Genomic DNA, 21,212 nt, shown 5'->3' on the forward strand with positions numbered 1-21,212 from the left:
TATTAAAACTGAGCATTTCCAGGAAAGAAAATAGCGTCACATTCTGACTGTTTAAAAATAAAGTTATTTCAAAATAAAAAGTAAGAAAAGATACTTATTTCTTTAAAACCAGAGGGAAATCAGAAAAGAGATCTTAGGAATTTTGAATACTGGCACCGAGAATGAGACACTGAAGAAGCAACAATATCTAAAATTTTTTTCCTTTTTGTTTTACGTGGCTAGATGGAATTTTACATTATGAGCATTTCTACAAAAAGTAGCAGCAGAAGAGTTCAGTGAATAAAATCATGAATTTTTGAGTCCTTCACACCTTGTTTTTATTACATTCCTACTTTAGTTGTCTTATCTTGAGTAATTAAAGTTGCTTAATACGTATAAATCTGAGTTTCCACCTCTGAATGTCAGAATAACAATACCTATTTCATGGGCTAGTTATGAGAATTAAAGTACTTGACACACAGTTATAAATTGTAGCTATTACTATTACCATTGCTATTACTTTTATTATTAGTGTTAGCAGGAAATCAAATACTTCTTTCTTTGTACTTAATTAGTATTTACACATACGCTTTCACGCATACACATAATGAAAATTTATTATTCTACTATCACGTCAATGTGAAGGACAGTATATTTAGAATGTGTATAAAAGTTCTATAGTTAATTGATTTCTCTACCACTCATTCCTGAAATAATATATATTTTCAAAAAACTGAACTAAATGTTCTTTCAATAATGTTCTATTGTCTTCATGGTACTCTGCATAAGTCTGCAAAAATAATCAACTTCCTAAAATTTTTCTGTTCTTATTGACATTCTTTCCACTGTCTTGGTATATATCCATGTATTAATTCTCACAAAGCTGGGCCAATACCAAAGGCTGAATTAGGAAAATATTTCTGTAGGCTCCTCAAGTACTCTTTTCTTTCTCAAGGAGACCCCAGACCCCTTGTCTAATGGATGCCCAACACTCATGCTCTCCTCCTACTAAGTAATGCCCATCTTGACATTGCCAAATCCTGATGGCAGTGACAATACAGCTGTTCACACTGAGGCATGCAAAACAGACCCAGCTTCCCATGCTGTCTCTGTTTAGAATATCTACAAATTACCAGGCTGATGAAATCTTATGTCAAATGACTAGATCTGTAAGTAAGTATTTTGAGTTTTCTGCAGCCTTTCAACTGCCTTTGAGATCATCCCACCTCTATTACATAATGAAAAAAGTGCTGTAAACGTGCATTTGTGTGTATTGTATGATTGCATATGCATAGCTTTTCACATCAACACAATTACCATTTTACTCTCGTCCCTATCATCAGTAAACATTAATTCATTCAATACCCATCTACTTCAAGACTGGCACCCTGCTATGTGCTGTGACCAGAACAGTGAACAGGCATATAGACTGCCTTCCCTCATGTGGATCACAGTCTAATGGAAACTGTTTCAGGTGAATTTACTTAGGTAAAGAAAGCTGATAGTTACAGGAAATTGTGAGTATTAACAAAGGATAAGAATTTTACGTTCCATATTTTAAAAAATTATATATATTTTTATTAGTTTAAAATGTCACTTACGTTATGCCAGACAATAAGGAATAAGTTTGGTGGAGCCAGCTATCTATGCTGACTTTAGCAAGGTAGACTTTAAGTGGGAGGAAAAAATGTGTTTCTAGATTCTAAGGCCTAAGCTTCTGAAAGGGAATCGGGCTCATGGGACTTTGGAAGCGCTCAAAAGTGTAATTCTAATTATGCAATCGTAATCTACACAACACAGGTCACACATTTACTAGACAGCAATCCTTTGTGCTGCTTCCCATTGATGGCTAATGGTATTACAAAGAAGAGTCAAGGTCTACAGAATAAAGGGTTCTTATTCACCTTGGACTTAAAAGGAGCTCTTTTCAGAGGTTTTAAAATCCTGCCTGAAATCGCAGCCTGCAAAGAACACCATTGCCAGAGCAAACACGGATGCAGAGGGCTCTGATTAGAGAAGCAGAGGGGAGTGTCACACTGACCATTTTTGAGGCTATGTGAAGCAAGGGACTAGAATTATGCAGGACGTGTTCGAAGGAAAGCAAAGCCTTCAGTGTGAACAAGTGATAACAACTCGGTACTTAAAGACTCTACTTGGCAGACTAAGGCAATTACTAGCAAGCGCATTATTTATAACAGCAAAATCATGGAAACTTAACTGTCCATCAATAAAAGACAAGGCATATGAGCTGTGGTTTCATTCAGTGGGATTCTGTACTGCCTTTGGAAAGAATGAGGTTGAGCCACACCGAAGTGCCACGGAAAGATGCTTCCACCAAATTGTAAAGCGAGAAAAGCAAGTTACACAACAGGGCCAACAGTATGAGCTTACCCTTGTTTAACAAATGTATATTTTATGCATATATCTTTATGTGATTATTCATTGAAATTTTTGTTTGTTATAAGCTAACACAGTCCTTAATCTTTTTTCTTTTTCTGGTTTAAAAGTTTATTGCATTTTATTATGTGCTCTCTACATCCTATTTTTTCATTGTGATATAAAACACAAAATTTCTCATCTTGACCATTTTTAAATGTGCAGTACAGTACTGTTAACTATATCTATATTGTTGTGCAATAGATCTATGGAACTTCTGGATCTTTCAAAACTGAAACTCTATATCCATTGAACAGCAGCTCTCCATTCGCCATTCTGTCTCCTCACCCCTGGTAACCACACTCTACTTCCTCTTTCTGTGTTTGATTACTTTAGACACCTTGTATAAGTGGAATCGTGCAGCATTTGTCTTCTTTTGTGGCTGGCTTATATTACTTAGTAGAATGTTTTCAGTGTTCATCCAAGTTGTAGCATACGACAATTTCCTTCTTTTTTAAAGGAGGAATAATATTCCTGTGTGTGTGTGTGTGGATCACATTTTGTTTATCCATTCTTCTGTCCATGGACATTTGGGTTGCTTCCATCTCTTGGCTATTGTGAGTGATTCTGCAGTGAATATGGGTGCGCAAATGTCTCTTCGAGATCATGTTTTCAATTCTTGTGAACAAGTATTCAGAAGCGAGATTGCTGGACCCAATGGTAATTCTATTTTTAATCTTTTGAGGGATTTCCCATACTGTTTTTCCTAACAGTTGTACCACTTTACATTCCCACCAACAGTACACAAATTTTTAACTTCTCTCCATCCTCATCAGTACTTGCTATTTTCTGGGTTTTTTTTCCTTTTGATAGTGGTCAGCCACAAATTTTTAATTGAGCACCTATTATGTGTCAGGCACTGTTGTTGGAACTGCTGGCACAGCACTGAACCAAAGATTCCAAAACAGGGAAAATTCTCTGAACACATGAAGCAGGTACTAAAGCAAAGAGCAAGCTTGCCAGCACAAACTGTAGAGCGGGAGCAGGAACAGGTTGAGAGACAGAGAATAGAAATCAAAAAGGCAGGAGGCCATTCTCCTAGCCTCTGTGAAGACTACCACCAGACTTTAATGAGCAGGAACCGATCGTTTAAATCAGAATCAGTTATGAAAAGCAGAAAGCCTGTTTCCTAAGCCGCCCTGGCTAAAGGCCACCAATTGCTTGATGGGCAAGACTTGTACATTTATACCAGAAATTTTTTATACTTTTCGTATTTTGTCACATATAGGCATGTATTTGGAAATATACATAGTTCTTATTATAGAAAGTGAGTTTAATTTTTTCTCAGTAAATCTTTTTTTTTTTTTCTGAGGAAAATTAGCCCTGAGCTAACATCTGCTGCCAACCTTCCTCTTTTTGCTGAGGAAGACTGGCCCTGAGCTAACATCCGTTCGCATCTTCCTCTACTTTATATGTGGGATGCCTGCCACAGCATGGCTTGACAAGCGGTGTGTAGGTCTGTACCCAGGATCCAAACCGGTGAAACCCGAGCCACCAAAGCAGAACATGGGAACTTAACTGTTGTGCCACCAGGCTCGCCCCCAAAAATCTTTTTTTCATGTTTGTAAAGTCTCAGTGAAGTAAATCATTTAGGTATATAACTGATTAACAGAGGCAAGATTTTGGAATCCAGATTGTGCAAACCAGGCAAGCAGCACCTGTTACAGAGTATGACAGTCTAAATGCTTATATACATGCAGACCTGCTACATCTAAACGAAGACCCAGAAGGATGACACTCCCACCTCACGTAGGTCTCCTTAGGGAGCTTCTTCTCCATATACTTGGTACCTTGTGCGCATCCTTATCTTGTGATTATTTGTTGGCATGGATATTTCCCCCACAGGAAATCTGATATCCTTAAGATCAGGATTGGGTAAATTCATTTTTGTATCAATAGAATGATGGCACGTGGTAGGTCATCAAAAATATATTTTGAATGAACTGATTCAGATTTTCGCAGGGCATGAGGAAGCATTTGAAGTTATCTGGGTGAGAGATATTAGTGGCCTTCATAAGAGGAATGTGGTTGGTGGGTTGTTTGGCAAGCAAAGTTGGGGTGAGCAAGAGTTGAAGTCAAGAGTGCCACCCAAGTTTCTGGCTGGCATAACTGGGTAGCACTAATCTGTGAGAGAAGGAAGACAGGAAAAAGGGCAGGTAGAAGGGTAGAGAACAGGAGGAGAACTCAACTTGGATATGTTGAGTTTAAAATGTAATAGAAATCCACTTGGAGGTCTTCAGAAGGGGTTGTAAGGAGAGGTCTCAGCTGGAGGGTGTATGAAATACTCAGGAGCATTCTGATGATAATCAAGTCAATGGGATATTCTGATTATTCAGGTCTTTTGGTGGAGCTGAGAATGTACATCTTCAATCAGTGGTTCTAATGAGCAGATATGTTTGACAAACACTGTTTAAAATTATTTCAAAGGGTTTCTTTAGTAACATAAGGATGAAACCTCTTCTGTTCTCCAATTGTATTACTCTTCTGCACTTTATTCAGCAATTAGAAAGCAACAATAATGTAGCATATAATGTAATATGGGCCTAGTTCCATGAAATTTGGACCAAGTGTACTCTAGAAAAGAAATCCAAACTCCTTAAAGAAAAACCTAGTCCCAGACTTCACACAGCTAAACAAATATATTTCAGGAACAAATGCATTTCAAACAAATACATATACTGGCCTATAACTACTTCTATTCTCTCTGTTGGTATCATTAGAGAGCCAGGACTCTACAGTATATATGCCACTGATCTAATGTAATTTCTGCGAGAAACAACTAATGAACTAAATATTATTAGGTGCCAACAGCAAATAAAACATTGTGTTCAGATTCTGTGAAGGGAGAGAGAAATGCATGATTTGTGGTCCTTATCATCTGGTGGGTGTGTTGGACATGTACCCAAATAAATTTGAGCCTAGGATGAATGAAATCCATACCATTATGAAGCACAGAAGTAGGATACACGGTCAAGAGAAGAGGGAAGCTTAACTTAAACTCAAGGAAGAGTGGGTTTCATGAAATAAGAGGGCTATGTTTAGCCCTGAGGAATGAGTTAGGGATTTCTGTAAGTAAAGATGATGAGATGATAGGGATTGCTAATTCCAATTTTATAATCAAGGACACTGCAGTTTATGGAATTTAGTAAATTTCCCAAAGTAACACAGTTAATACACATCAGAGATGAGGTTGACTCTAGGTCTTTTTGACTCCACACCCATGTCTTTCAACCCTACTTTAAGCCATAAATATTCCAGGGTGGCTGGAAAGGAAAGTGCGTCACAAGGCTACGTAAATACAGGTTGAGTCACATGTTGGAAGTGACCTGAATGGCAAACTAAAGAGTTTGGACTTTATTCTTTGCGGTTTTAGGGGGACACATGAGGGCTTTGAAAATAGACAGAGGGATAGGCTGTTTGCCAAAAATCAGATTACCCCTCTCCAGAAGATGGACAATAAAAACCAAACAGTGGAAAGTGGAGAGAAGAAATTTTTTTTAATGAAAACTACTACTTTTTAAATGTCTAACCATTGCCCCACAATAAAAATTCTGAAAATTCTGATATAATTAAACACAAGACTTTAGAATAGGATGGAAGTGTTAACACAAATTCCCAAATTCTTGTTGTTTAATGAATCTATTTTCAAACTGCTTGTAAATGCACAAAACGTAATATGCAAAGATTCTTTGATATGTAGAAAGTATTTCTCTGGTCAATCGAGAATTCTGAATGCAATTGTAGTTCCAGGTGAAACTATCAATTGGGATGAAAGGATGTGTTCCACTATGCAAATCGTGTAACAGCATTTAAGAGCAATCCAATTGGAATAAATCATTAACATTTTCATTGCCACCTATGGACTAGATTTCTTCGTGGGGCATAAAGTATGACAAGACTTTTGACTGTTTAATATAAGCATCAAGTAGACATCCATTTATTTTTTATTAGGAAATTCATAATAGTACAGGAATAACTTCAATAACAGAGATTATCACTCACTCTAATTATTAGAGCTCTGTCCATTACTTCAAATATATCTAATGCATTTGCCAAAAGTTTAATTAAAATGAGATGACTGGAATAATTAAAATCATAGTAAACATTAGACAAACTAATAAAACTGTGATTTTTTTCTTTCATTCTTTTTGGCTGTGCTAAAAGAGGCCATTTCAATTTTCAGTAATGAGCTGCTCAAAATAGTGTCTATGGTATTAAAAGTCTTCTTGATATTTGTCTTAAAGAGGAATGAAATTTGACATTACATAAACTTCTATCAGTGTGGAACAATGACACTATCTTCCATGAAACTTAAAGATATTTCCAATAAGTGAATACAGCAATTCCTACCTCAAGTTATTACAAATTCTTTATAATAAGATATTATTTTGACAAACTCTGACTGGCTAGCTTAACTCTAAAAACTATGTAAAGATGTGTATGTTACTTAAATATAGGCAACCCATTTCAAGATCAAGTATGAATGCATATATATTTAATGTATGCATTGTTTAAAAACTGAAAGCTGAAATATTTATAAATAATATTTTAAAAAATATAGAGTTCCAAATGGGTTTTCTTTTTAGATAAACTTATTAAATCAAAAGCTCTTCAAATATAATCTATATATGAACTTTCCATCTCTCTACTTCTCCAGGAAAGAACTAATGAAGGTCAAGAACAGAAAGCCATTGAAAATACAATGTCACTCACAACGGCATTCTTTGGGAATCCTCATTTGCTCTCTTCACCTCTCCCGGAACACATTAAACAATAAGATGCAGTACACAAGAACTATCAAAAGGGAGCACTTTTGAGCCACCAAAATTGTGTGTTCTCCTAAAAACCACAACCTCCCAACTACAGACAATGATACTATCTCAGGTATTTTATGTGCTAAAATGATCATTAAAAATTAAGCACCACATATAAGCTGCCATTTAGAATATTAATTTACCTTTGCTAATCATCTTTTTAACTTGAGGCTAAAAGAGTTCACTTACCATTCGGATATTCAGGCTCAGTCCAGGAGATGTGAAAGGAGTGGGGTGAATAGGAATGAGTTCTGGGGGTCGGCACGCCTTCGGGGGTGCTCTCGTCGGTCAGGGCCTCGCTGGCCTCGCTCACTGTGCACCCACCCCCCGTGCACGCCTGAACAGAGATGCAGAAAAAGCACATTTCACTCTGGGTCCCAAACTTTAGATGAGCATCAAAGAAAGAGAATTTGTAATAAGAGTTCCAGATTCATTGAAATAAGGCTCCTTTTACTCCCCCAAATAAATTTGTTTCAATGCTGAGGTTAGCTTTTTAGGACACAAGACAGCCATCTCTGATAATTACAAAATAACCCAGAATGTATGAATGCATGAATTATAAATATATCCTAAGTTGGCGCCTAAAGATATAGGGCATAGATTGACTGGGTGAACACCCCAGATGAAATTAGCCTTGCACAGAGGTTCCCAGAATGAATCTAACACACGCGCGTGTGTGCACAGCACATGAGAAAAGTCCTAGAGACTGAAGACTTTTCAGAATAAAACAAGTGATTTCTAGGAAAAAAAGATGTACACAAATATAAATGCCTTTTATTTACTATAGTGTGACCAATATGTTTAAAGTATAACGCAATGTGAAATTGAATAAAATTGCGTTTCTCGTAAATCAGCAACCAAGCAGTTGTTGAGTGACTGTTTAATGACTTAAACGGTCAAATCATTTACTCATGTGCCAGAGGAGGTGGGCTTCATCATACGGCTGACGAAGTTAAAATGATCACAGATTCCCCTGACTCCTTAATAAGGTATTACTAATGCCAGAAATGGAGACATGGATGTTAAAGATGTTCAGAAACTCCTGTGTGCACTTCCATAACAGACTGCAAATAATTCCAAAATAAATGTTTAAGTGTATTAGGAAAGTACCTTCTTTACCTAACTTACTGGATAAACATTTTTCCAGAAAATTTAGACCTGCATATAGGGTTTTCCCAGCCTATATTTGCTAGCAAATATTAGTAATTATATAACATAGATATTCGAAAACTACATTTTAGCTTTGTTCAGACTCTCTTTAGTTTACATGTGTAATTTACACAATGAAATTTAAAAATCTCTCCAAAAGCACGAAATTTTACCAAAATTGATAAGAAAGTAAAGCAAAATCATAGGACAATGCAAAAAGTAGGTGGTTATTTAGTCATTTTCGTGGAAGGTAGCTATTACTAACATAAAAAATTAAAACTCCTCTTTATTTCTTTGAGCTTGCCTCCTGCTTTTCAGTTTGATACTGAAGGAATGACCTTTTGACACTTAAAGAGGTGGAAATTCTTTTTCCTAAAGATAGGAAGAAGCTGATGATCTTTGAAGATATTTTCTTATGTTGAAGTATTATACTATTTGCAAAGTTGTTGTAAATTGTTGCAAATTCCTTACAAGTATAAATAACAATGTAAGGTCAATAGGGAGATAATCTTGCTTCCTATTGTAAGAAGATAACAGCAGCCGTGTCTTCAGGATAATTTCTCATCAGCTTAAGCAAGTTTCATAAGGGTCAAATTGTGGCCTGGGCATGAAATTGCATTAAAATTGGGGACCTAATTAACCTCTGTGGGTTTTCTCTAATTCTCAGCTGTGGCATGTGCATATATAAGAGATAAACCATACTTCTCCTGAGAAAGGAATCTTTGCAAATAAAGAGGAATCAATTGAGCTTGTGGCCTGACTCAAAGCTCCAGGACACATTGCTGTTAGCTCAAGAAATAACTACCTGGACATTTAAATAGAAAAATTAAAGCATAACATTTCAAACGTGCTAAAAGTCCACCAGAAAATGTGGCTGGAAAAGAGGCCACATGGGACAGCCAAGTTATCCAAGGCAGAATGGACACAGGAGCATTCTTTCCAGTCCTCAGAGAGAGATAAATGTGCCCATCCACTCGCATTTCCTACATTTTTTTTTCATTAAGGGGGTAAAACATTGCAGCATCTTATTGTTAAACTCACAACACACTAGGATTTAATTCTAATAATCTATTCGTCTCTATTGTTTCTCTTATTCATCTCCTAAGAATTTTCCCCTAACTCTCCCCAAAGAAATACTGTGTTATATGACGTATAATTATATGTTTTTTAAAACACAGTGTGAATTAAAATTTACTTTGTTTTGAGAATTTTATGATGCCTTCTGGGATAAGTGAAAACATCCTCTCGTTTATAAGCACTGTTCTTTGGGCTGTGTCATCTAAGATCTATAAAACAGTAACTTGACAAAGGAGCCTCTTGGATTCCAAGGAGTTTATGAGAAAATTTTTCTTGTAAGTGAAACAGAATTTTTAAAGGGACTGCTGAAATAATCAAATTCTCTGCAAAGTGTTTTATTTTGTTCTGTCCATATTCTTTTTGTATGCATTTAGAAGCACTGAGTAAACAGTGCGATATCTTAGTTCCCTCAATAAACAAATAAATGTTCTTAAAGTTGCTTCCAATTGGTTTAATCCAACTGATTTTATCTAAATGAAATTGAAGCAATCTGTATCTTGTTTGACCTGCCAGTACCAGAGGCTACTGCATTCAAGGAAACTGAATGCTGATTAAAATTCTGATTTGAAAAAACTAAACAAAATAGTGGGATTGATTGAAAATGCCTTTATGAAATGGCAAGGTCTTTGAAAGATTTTTGAGCCATTAAAATAAGGTGTTTCAACCCATCTCTTATAGTTTTTATCAATTACAGCCATTTAAAAAAAAATCACATGGTCATAATACCACCCGGAAATGATGAGTAACTTCTGACCAAATAGGGGAGTCCATGTTGGTATAATGAAATGCATAACCAGTGAAAGCAATCAGTTGTTTTTGAAATAATGACTATTAGGAAGATCCAAAATCAGCATTCTTTAGTTTGTTTTCAGATAAGTAGAGTCTGAGGATGTTAAGAATGCAGTATTTTTTAAAGTATGAAGAAAAAAATATGGTCACGTTATCCATAAATGATCCTTTGAGAACTTAAGCTTATCATTTCCAAGAATCTTTTCAGGAAATGTATGCAACATTTAATGTTCATCAGGAAGTAAATATCTAGCAGTAATATGAAATTTATCAAACCATACCTATCTTGATACCTGTTTGTCTTACTAGCTTCTTTATTTAATTGCTCACTTAATATCTTTATTAGGACCTATCACACTTCACAATACCATTTGTCGAAGGTAGCAACATGTTATGCTGTTTCTTCTAGTGGAAAGATCATATGTTTGAAACTACATACTCCCCAACTCTGACATTTTACAGCAAATTATTTAATTCATACCAGAAGTCTAAGATTCCTTATGAAATAAGTATACTTAGTGTTTATTCATTCATTCATTCATTCAAGAATTGTTCAGTGAACTTCCAGTTTCCACCAGGCACTGTGATTGACCCTGCAGATAGAATTTTGGAAGATGCAGTTTCTCCCCTTCAGGAGTTTATCCACTCATCCAGGAAAATTAATTGAAGCCACACAGAGTAACATATCTACTCCAAGTCTGGAGAAAATCACAGATGTTCAAATTCCCACTTTCCTCAATTCTGATGGCTACTGAAAGACTTTGTTATCTGCATGTTTTGTATTCCAGCATCTAGTCAACAAGCTAAGACTATCTAAAAAGGCATCACTACTTGGCTGACAACCTGATGTCCATCTACTGATCTAATGACCTTGAAACCTAGTTATTACGTTGAAACTGTGAAATATACAATAATTCCTCAATTAACCAAGATGAACCTAAAAAGTTCTGGTTCATTTAATTTACCAGTTAACAGAGTTCTGTAAAAAACCTTTTAGGTAAATACTTCCTGAAAATATATTAGTGTATTTTCTGCCCTGATAAATACAGTAAAATTGAAAATAATGTGAGCAAATTTATTTCCCTAACAAGAGTTAGGGCAAGGACTTCAACATCTCCCTGACGTCTTTCATCAACATTATTCAGTGGCTGACAGATCTTGTCTGACTCCATAGAATATTGTTTGGGGGTGACCTTTTTAGTATCATAGAATTTTAGGGCTCAAAGAGACATTGAAAGTCATTTATTTCTGGGGACCAGCCCCATGGCCGGGTGGTTAAAGTTCTGCACACTCCACTTTGGTGGCCCAGGTTATGGGTTCAGATCCTGAGTGCGGACATACATCACTCATCAGCCATGCTGTGGCTGGATCCCACATACAGAATAGAAGAAGACTGGTAACAGATGTTAGCTCAGGGCAAATCTTCCTCAGCAAAAAACCCCAAAAAACATTTAGTACAAAATCCCAATTTTAGGCTTGAAGAACATAAAACTCAGTGCAGTTAAGTGAATTTGCCTTAGGTCACACACTTAGTCATAAAATCTGAATTAATACTCAGCGAAATGGACTCCCAATCTAGCGGTATTTACTTTTCAAGGTATTACAGATTTATAAAACATAGGAGGTTGAGGAGGACTTTGATTAACTACACAACATATCCTAAAAGTGGCCTTGAGAGTAGAACTTGGCTTCATGTCATCTTCCCCCTTCTGCTAAAAACCAAGACACAGCAATTTCTGTTGAATTTTGTATGCTTCCAACCAATAGAGACATGTCTTGATTTTGATATTACCACTATTTGAAAAGAGTGTGGATTTCTGTATTTGCTTCTGAAAATCAAGTTAAGACACTTCTTACTTCTTGGGTCATAAAACTAAGTAATCAAAGATGCTGTTTCATAAACCCGTCTGTGTGCAGAACACCTAGGCACATGGAGTCAGCTGGGAACAGGATTTCTAGCATTGTCTGATTGCCCTTGTTTTGTGGTGTCAGGTCAGACAGTTAGCAATAGTTGAATATAGTTTATTTTCTCGTGGTATAATATTTAGAGCATTCAAGAGCATGTTAAGTAAAATGAATGCATACACAGTGTCTACATAAATGTAAATTTATTCATAATCAAGAGCAGAATATTTTCTATGGCATTTATCAAAGCAAATATCCTTATATAGGTATTGCTATAAAATGAAGAGTGTGTTTAAAACAAATAGGGACAATCTCATGTTTATATTCAGTTATTTTCAGATGTGCTATTAAACTTAAAAAAGATTATATTTCATCAAAAAACAAAAGGAACTATTGAGTATAAATTCCACCGTAATATCAAGGTCTTTTAAAAGACCTTCGTATAAAAGTGCTATTTTGCATGAAAAAATGCTATTGTCTGTCTAAAGAAACCTCTAAACTATGTTGATTCTATGGTTTTATTAAGTGACTGTTCTTTTGAGATAGAAGCGTAATGTAAACCAGAATATAATAACAATCAAGAATATTTGGGGGTCATTTAAACTTTCATTTAAAAATATAGGAGCTAAATTTTCATACTGTGCATTGTTTTTCAAATGAATACAAGCTCCATAGGGAAATAACCTTATTAATCTAAGCATTATAGAAAAAGCCATCAGCAATTATGGCATTCTACAAATAATAAAAAAGAAGTAATTTCTGATAATCCCAAATTAGATTTGGGGAAATCTACTGACTCAGATTGTTATTCTATCATTTTGCATAATATGAAATAAATATGTAGGTATTAGATCAACAGAATTCACATTTAGGATATGAAGCGAATTTTCAGTGTAAATAGCAATATACGAGCTTTTTTTTTTAAGTGAGGGAGGGAGAGAAGATGAGGTGGAGGAAAGGGAAGCAATGAGACAAAGGATGGGGACAGAGAAAGCGACAGAAGTAAAGTGAACTTACTCCCAGCTTGATGAGATATTTATTACCAGGGAAAAGGTAGTGTAGCGTGTGATCCTGGAAAAGTTCTGTGCTGTTATAGATGACATCCCAAATTGTAAAATCGTGCGTGTGATTTGAAATATATAATATATAGCGCTCCAGAACTCCATTTACTTTTCTTGGTTGTTTCCACCTGGGAATGGAAAAATAGAGTGCTATCATCATCATTCATTCAAGTCAAAACTGAGAAGTGCAGGATTTTTAAAGGACACGTGAACTTGGATTTACACCACTGAAAATAAGACACTGAAGGCTCAAAAGAGATTTACCTTAAAGAACTCAAATAGTTATTAAATGTGTATTCTAGTGGCATAAAAAGATAATGACATAGTGCCTGCCCTCTAGTTACTTATGATTTTAATTCACTAATAACACAAAAATGCACGTGTGAGTACTAGATTTTGAACTTAAGTCATAGAAGAAAAATTAAGAGAACATCTGAGAACTTTTAAGAAATGACAGAGAGAGAATAACATAATAGTCTTGAAAAATCCAGCAATCTAATATAAAGTTAGTAAGTAACTACAGGATATGGAGAAGTTGAGGATTTGAAGGGCTTAAATAATTAAGACTTCCTGAACAAGAGGACACTACTTAGATACATAAGATTTTATTCTTAACAGTAGGATTGGATTTGGGAGGGAAAAGGAGAAGTAGAGAATGTTCCAGATGAAGTTTACAACGTCTCCATGGGAATGAGCAGGACAAGTCATGGAATAGACAGGAGATTGGTAAATGGAGAAATACTTAGAGCAGTGGGAAATCTTAGGAAATAAAGCCAAGAGAAAAGTTTAGGCTTGGAACAATGGAATATGAATCATAATGTCTTTCAGCATTAACGAATATCCTTATTTATTCAATCCAAACTCTTCTTTAACAGATGAGAAAACTGAGACCAAGAGAGATAAATGTAAACAAGTATTAATTGGTGGTAAGAGAGGTTTATTAAGCTTTAATTCAGTATTACAACACACTTTGTACCTCATGTACTAGGAAATGGGCCAGAATCTCTAATATCAAAAATAATCTGAATATGCCCATATGTGAAAGTTCCTTTCTGACTTCAACTGCAAGGTAACAAGAAGGTCCTAGTTTATACTCAAAAAGGAAAAAAATCTATCTATTGATATATATTTTCTTATTTCAGATCACTACAAATAATGCCTCACATATGAAAAGCCCAAGGCAGTCATGTAATTGGTCAGTTTTTCTTGTATTGACATTTGCCCGGAATCTGTGTGCATATGTAGCTCAGCTTGATTGCATAAAGACAAAATGGAAATTAAGTTGACAAGTGATAATCAAAGGTTCTCAGAACCACTGAACTAATCACTTCTATGCATTTAATCACAATAAAATTAATTTTATGTCACAAACCCTTCCCTTGATTGAACTCACTGGGACTCTTGCGTGAACCAGCGTGTGACAGAGACAACATTTCTACTTACTGTACGTATATAGTTCTAGAATCCAGGACAGTCAGGATCGGGGAATCCACGTGTTGTGGTGGCAGCTGTGCCGTGTACAGTATGACCAGGGAACTGTTTGTGCATCCCACACGTGTGCAAGCGCTGAGCAGAAACTGGTGGGGCGTAAATACTGCTAAATCTAGGGGGTGGGGGGAAATAAGAATTTATTTACCATCGTACTTTTTATTCAGGAGATTTTACTCCTCCTCTACATTCTGACCTCTGAGAACTATTAAAGTAGAGCTTAAAATAAGAATCGATAGCTGTAAAAATCAATAGCAATAAAATATAGGCTGTTTCATCCTTTAAATATACTATGGTTATTTTCAAATAGACAAGTGTCAGTCAAACTCTTGGTTTAAGTTTTTCATTTGAACAATTTGACTGTTCTTCTTGAATATCATGACCAGGTAAATCATTTTCTGAGTTTAGAGTTAGTTCAATGGCTCTGTTAAAAAATAAATGAGACATTTAAATTATTTTTAAAACATATTTGAAGACAACAGGAATTGCTTTTGAAATGCAAATAAATAGCCTGTAACAATGACTTTGCACTTGTAATTCTTTTTGCCGAATTCCTTTCTTCTCCTGTCCACCTGACCAACTGTTATTTGACCTTGAAATTGTCTAGGCTCAGTGCAAATGCCTGTTTCTTTCTTAAGATGTCCCTAACACATTCTGCCAGGACCCCTGGCACCAGATGGAGCTACGATTCTCTCTTTTTTCTCCCAAGGTATTTGTACTAAACTTTAACACTTACAACACTGTGCCATAACGATTTGTTTATATGACTATCTGATCCATTAGACTGAACACTGTAAAGGAAGGAATGGTACTAGATTCATTTTGCATCTTCAGTATCTAGCACAATGTCTGGCACATTGTAGATTATGAATATATGAGTTTGAATAAAGCAATAAAGAATTAATGAATGAGATGGTCTGGATACAGTTGAGCTAGGTATGAAAGATGATTAAGAGAGTGGGATGGTACCCTCGCCAGCCAATCATCTCTCTCTCCTCTGAACTTTTCCACTTTATACCTGTCTATCTTTATAACGGATTCCATATTCCTTTGCATTGGAACAAACTAATCTGTAATTTACTAATTCAATTCCAAAATACCCTGAACACTTCATTTATAAAGGTACTCAATAATTACTTTGTTGAATGAATCTAACCAAAGTTCAGTCAACTTTGCCCAAGATTTAAAAATCAGTCATACTTTCATACTCCTAAAAATAATCATCATTTTCTGGAATATTTTGAAATAAGTCAGTCACAATTTAAGTAGCATATTCTTAAATCTCATTAACCTTGAACCATTACAATTTCATGTTTAAAAGATTAATGAAATGCAACCTAATTCAGGGAAATAGATTTCGCGTTGCACTGATAGCAAAAGTAAACCAGGAGAAGAACATTTTGATTTTCATGCAAAATATAATCAATTGGTTAAACACGTAGGTCATCAGAAGAAAGGTAACAAAAAAATTTACACTAAATATAGTCCCTCTAGAACAAAAAGTGATTATCAAGAAGAGACACAATGCTTTTTTCTTTTTTTTTTTAAAGATTGGCATCTGTGCTAACATCTGTTGCCATGTTGCCAATCTTTCTTTTTTTTTTCCTTCTCCTCAAAGCCCCCAGGTACATAGTTGTATATCCTAATTGTGAATGCCTCTTGTTGTGCTATATGGGACACCACCTCATGACCTGATGAGTGGTGCCATGTCCACGCCCAGGATCCGAACAGCGAAACCCTGGGCTGCCGAAGCAGAGTGTGCAAACTTAACCACTGGGCCACGGGGCTGGCCCCTGACACAATGCTTTCGATTAAGCCTTATTTTCTTCACAACTTTATATTACAGGTACTCAACGGTATCAAGTCAAGGTGGGGCACCCCCAAGAAATGTAGTCAGAAGATATGTTGCAAGGACACTTTGAAGTCAGTGTTAAAACAGCATGGCATTGCCCGCGACTGCTGAGTGATGGCAAGAACAGTTGCGCTATGTGTGCACAAGTCAGACATAACTGGGGTGCCTTTATTTGGACCAACATTCTATGGAACCTATGAAGCTAAAAATCATGAGAGCAGTGGCCTTAGATGCTACAAAGAGAGTAAACTATTATTTACTGTGGGAAAACGTTATGCAAAGAGCAGCTCCTAGACGCAGGCCCAGTCTTGGCTGAAATTCTAAAGTGTTAATATGCTAACATAGTATTTCTGCCATTCCCGTGATCTGTTCATCTTCTCTTTCTGATTCTCAGGCACTTGGTGACCTTATAGCTTCTCCCATGTGTCTTAATTCCTTGCATTCCTAAGGAAGGGGATGCTGGGGATTTGACTGTAAGTCCAGCTTCAGGAGCAAAACCAAGGGGGACACAGAACCTAGAGGAAAGGAGGAACCCCTCATGGGTAAGTCAGCACGATTAGGAGAAAGCTGTAGTATTTGAACAGGAGAAGACATCTAACTTTTCTGAAAGAACATGCCACAGCCTGAAATTGTATTCCATGTGGTCAAGTCTGAGTACTTTAGAATATTTTGCACGAGTACCTCTCCTAGTCCTAACCACATTGTCTTGGTCAGCTGCAAACGAGACTGGATGCTACAATGTTCTCTGGCCAATGAACTCTTTGCAGGGGGGCAATTTTTCTTGCTTTCTTACGTTCTAGCCTGTTGAGGTAGACATTTGGCTACCCAGTTTGTAGGTGTGGAGAAGTCATACCATTCAAAGGCGGCCCAATACTTGCTTGTATATGAGTCCTGGGATAGACTTGCATATCTGGGAATGCTTAGTCGTCTTAAGCTCCTGGCATCAGACTGCATCATCACAGAATCACCATATCACAGTACCTCCTTTCCACAGAATGCCCCACTCCCTTTCGTACTACAGCCTCCACTCTTTGAAGCCGACCTCAATCACCTAACTCCTAAACTCACTGAGAATATCTGCCTCAGATGGCAGTAGCATCTGTAGCAATCACTTCCTGGGTTACTGTCTGTGCCTGGATTCTTCTGTGACAAAATCTCCAACTCCGTGGGTTGAGAAGCATCCATTTCTATGATGGTTGGGACTCGGGGAGAGTGGGATGAGGAAGTGAGTGTGCTTAGAAAGGTTTGTTGTTGGGGCCGGCCTGGTGGCACAGCGGTTAAGTGCGCATGTTCTGCTTTGGCGGCCCGGGGTTCACCGGTTCGGATACCCAGTGCAGACGTGGCGCTGCTTGTCAAGCCATGCTGTGGCAGGTGTCCCACATATAAAGTAGAGGAAGATGGGCATGGATGTCAGCTCAGGGCCAGTCTTCCTCAGCAAAAAGAGGAAGATTTGTGGCAGATGTTAGCTAGGGCTAATCTTCCTCAAAAAAAAAAAAAGTTTTGCTGCTTGAGAGGGCCAGTATGACTGGTGAGCCAGGATTGAAACAGAAAATACCAAATCTTGTCAAGTCCTCCATTCATAGTCAGGGTCTACCCCTAGACTATTGAAGGTATCGTGAAGTTGACGGGTAAGAAAGGTGTCTCATTTTAGGAGACAGCATGGTTTGTTTTTTTTTTAAAGATTGGCACCTGAGCTAACATCTGTTGCAATCTTCTTTTTTCTTCTTCTTCTTCTTCTTCTGCCCAAAGCCCCCTGGTACCTAGTTGTATATATTCTAGTTGTGAGTGCCTCTGGCTCTGCTATGTGGGATGCTATCCCAGCATGGCTTGATGAGTGGCACCATGTCCGTGCCCAGGATCCGAACCAGCGAAACCCCGGGCCACAAAAGCAGAGCACGTGAACTTAACCACTCGACCATGGGGCCACCCATGAGACAGTATGGTTTTAAACTGGATGTCTAACATGGTTTAACGATATAAGTGCCATATAATGTGAAAAGCACTGCAGAAAACATAGAGCAAGAAGAATCAGAAGTGCTGGGTAATTTTAAAAGGCAACAGTCAGAGATGTTAACCAAACTTACTGTCATAACCATTTCACAATATATATGTCAAGTCGTTATGCTGTACACGTTAACCTTAGACAATGCTGCATGTTAATTATATCTCAATAAAACTGTCTTTTTGAAAGTAGCTGTTCTGACAGGTGTGAAGTAAAATCCCATTGTGGTTTTGATTTTCATTTCCCTGTTGGTTAATGATATTGAGCGTGTCTTCATGTTCCTGTTGGTAATTTGTATGTGCCTTCTTTGGAAAAATGTCTATTCAAGTCCTTTGCCCATTTTTGGATCAGATTCTTTGTTTGGTTTTTGCTGTTGAGTTATATGAGTTCCTTATATATTTTGGATATTAACCCCTTATGAGGTAGACGGTGTGCAAATATTTTCTCCAATTCCATTGGTTCCATTTTCATTTTGCTGATTGTTTCTTTTGCTGTGCAGGAACTTTTTAGTTTGATATGGTCCCACTTGCTTATTTTTGCTTGCACATTTGGTGTCATCTTCAAAAAATTGTTGCCAAGACCAATGTCAAGAAGCATTTTCCCTAGGTTTTCTTCTAGTAGTTTTACAGTTTGAGATCTTATATTTAAGTCTCTAACCCATTTTGAGTTAACTTTTGTGAGTGGTGTACGATAGGAGTCCAATTTCATTCTTTCACTTTTAAATATCCAATTTTCTCAAGATCATTTATTAAAGAGACTATTCTTTCCCCATTGAGTATTTTTTCCTCCCTTGTCAAATATTAGTATGCTGTATATGCATGGGTTTATTTCTGGGCCTGATTCTGTTCCATTGGTCTATATGTCTGTTTTTATGCCAATACCATACTATTTTGATTGCTATAGTTTTGTAATAAAGTACCTTCTTTCTCAGGATTGCTTTGACCATTCAGGGTCTTTTTAGATTCTGTATGAATTTTAGGATTTTTTTTGTTTATTTCTGTGAAAACTGCCATCGGAATTTTGATAGCAATTGCATTGTGTCTATAGATGATTTTGGGTAGTATGGATGTTTTAACAATATTAATTCTTCTGGTGCATGAGCACAGGATATCTTTTCATTTATTTATGTTTTCTTCACTTTCTTTCACCAATGTCTTGTAATTTTCAGTGTACAGATCTTTCACCTTCTTGGTTAAGGAGTATTTTATTATTTGGATGCTATTGTAAGTGGAATTATTTTCTTTATTTCTTTTTCAGACAGTCCATTGCTAATATATAAAAACACAGCTGATTTTTCTATGTTGATTTTGTGTCTTGCAATGTTACTGAATTTGTTCATCAGTTCGAATAGTTTCTTGGTGGAGTCCTCAGGGATTTTTATATATAATATCATGTCATCTGCAAATTGAGACAATTTTACTTCTTCCTTTCCAATTTGGATGCCTTTTATTTCTTTTTCTTGCCTAATTGCTTTGTCAGGGACTCTCAGTACTATATTGAATAAAACTGGTGAGAGTGGGCATCCTTGTCTTACTTTTCATCTTAGAGAAAAAGCTTCCAGCTTTTCACCTTTCAGTGTGATGTTAGGTATGGGCTTGTCATATACATCATTTATTATGCTGAGAAATGTTCCTTCTATACCCTATTTGTTGAGAGATTTTTATCATAAAAAGACGAATTCTATCAAATGCTTTTTCTGCATCTATTGAGATGATCATTTGAATTTTATCTTTTATTCTATTAATGTGTTGCCTAACATTTATTGATTTGCAAATGTTGAACCAGTCTTGCATCTCAGGATTAATGTGCTGTTGAATTTGGTTTGCTAATATTCTGTTGAGAATTTTTGCATCTTTATTCATCAGGGATGCTGGTCTGTAGTTTTCTTTTCTTGCAGTGTCCCTATCAGGCTTTGTTATCAGGGTACTGCTGGCCTTGTAACATGAGTTTGGAAGTATTCCCTCCTCTTCAACTTTTTGGAAGAGTTTGAGTAAGATTGGTGTTAATTCTTCTTGAAATATTTGGTAGAATTCACCAGTGAAACCCTAGTTCCTAAGCTTTTCTTTGTTGGGATGTTTTTGATTACACTTTCAATCTCCTTACTTGTTCTTGGTCTGTTCAAAGTTTCCATTTCTTCATGATTCAGATTCTTCATGATTCTAAATGATTCATTTATCCATTTCTTCTAGATTATCCAATTTGTTGGCATATAATTATTCCTAGCAGCTTCTTACGTCACCTCTTTCATTTCTGGCTTTATTTTAATCTGCTCTCTTGTTTTCTTGGTCTAGCTAAAGGTTTGTCAATTTTGTTTATCTTTTTAAAAAAACAGCTTTTAGTTTCATTGATCTTTTATATTGTTTTCCTCGTCTCTATTTCATTTCTTTCTGCTCTGATCTTTGTTCTTTCCTTCCTTCTGTTAACTCTTGGCTTAGTTTGCTCTTCTTTTTCGAGTACTTTGAGGTGTAAAGTTAGGTTATTTGTGATATTTCTTTTTTCTTAATGTAGGCATTTATCACAATAAACTTCCCTCTTACAACTGCTTTTGCTGCATCCAATAAGATTTGCTATGTTGTGTTTCCATTTTCATTTGTTTCAAGTTATGTTTTGATTTCCCATTTGATTTCTTCTTTGGCCCAATGGTTGATCAGGAGTGTTTT

The 21,212-nt window shown here is 36.3% G+C and overlaps 1 protein-coding gene across 1 annotated transcript in view; it reads right to left on the bottom strand.

Annotated features, from left to right (window-relative positions):
• USH2A (usherin) overlaps window positions 1–21,212 on the bottom strand; it is a 743,449-nt gene that overhangs the window by 327,244 nt on the left and 394,993 nt on the right. Inside the window, exons 33-35 of the mRNA XM_070501449.1 lie at window positions 14,654–14,813; window positions 13,167–13,338; window positions 7,419–7,566 (exon numbers count right to left, since the gene is read on the bottom strand). Of these exons, the coding sequence (XP_070357550.1) occupies window positions 7,419–7,566; window positions 13,167–13,338; window positions 14,654–14,813 (480 nt within the window). The remainder of the gene's footprint in view (window positions 1–7,418; window positions 7,567–13,166; window positions 13,339–14,653; window positions 14,814–21,212) is intronic.

The sequence above is a fragment of the Equus asinus genome, chromosome 30 (assembly GCF_041296235.1).
Source record: "Equus asinus isolate D_3611 breed Donkey chromosome 30, EquAss-T2T_v2, whole genome shotgun sequence".
Classification (NCBI taxonomy): domain Eukaryota; kingdom Metazoa; phylum Chordata; class Mammalia; order Perissodactyla; family Equidae; genus Equus; species Equus asinus.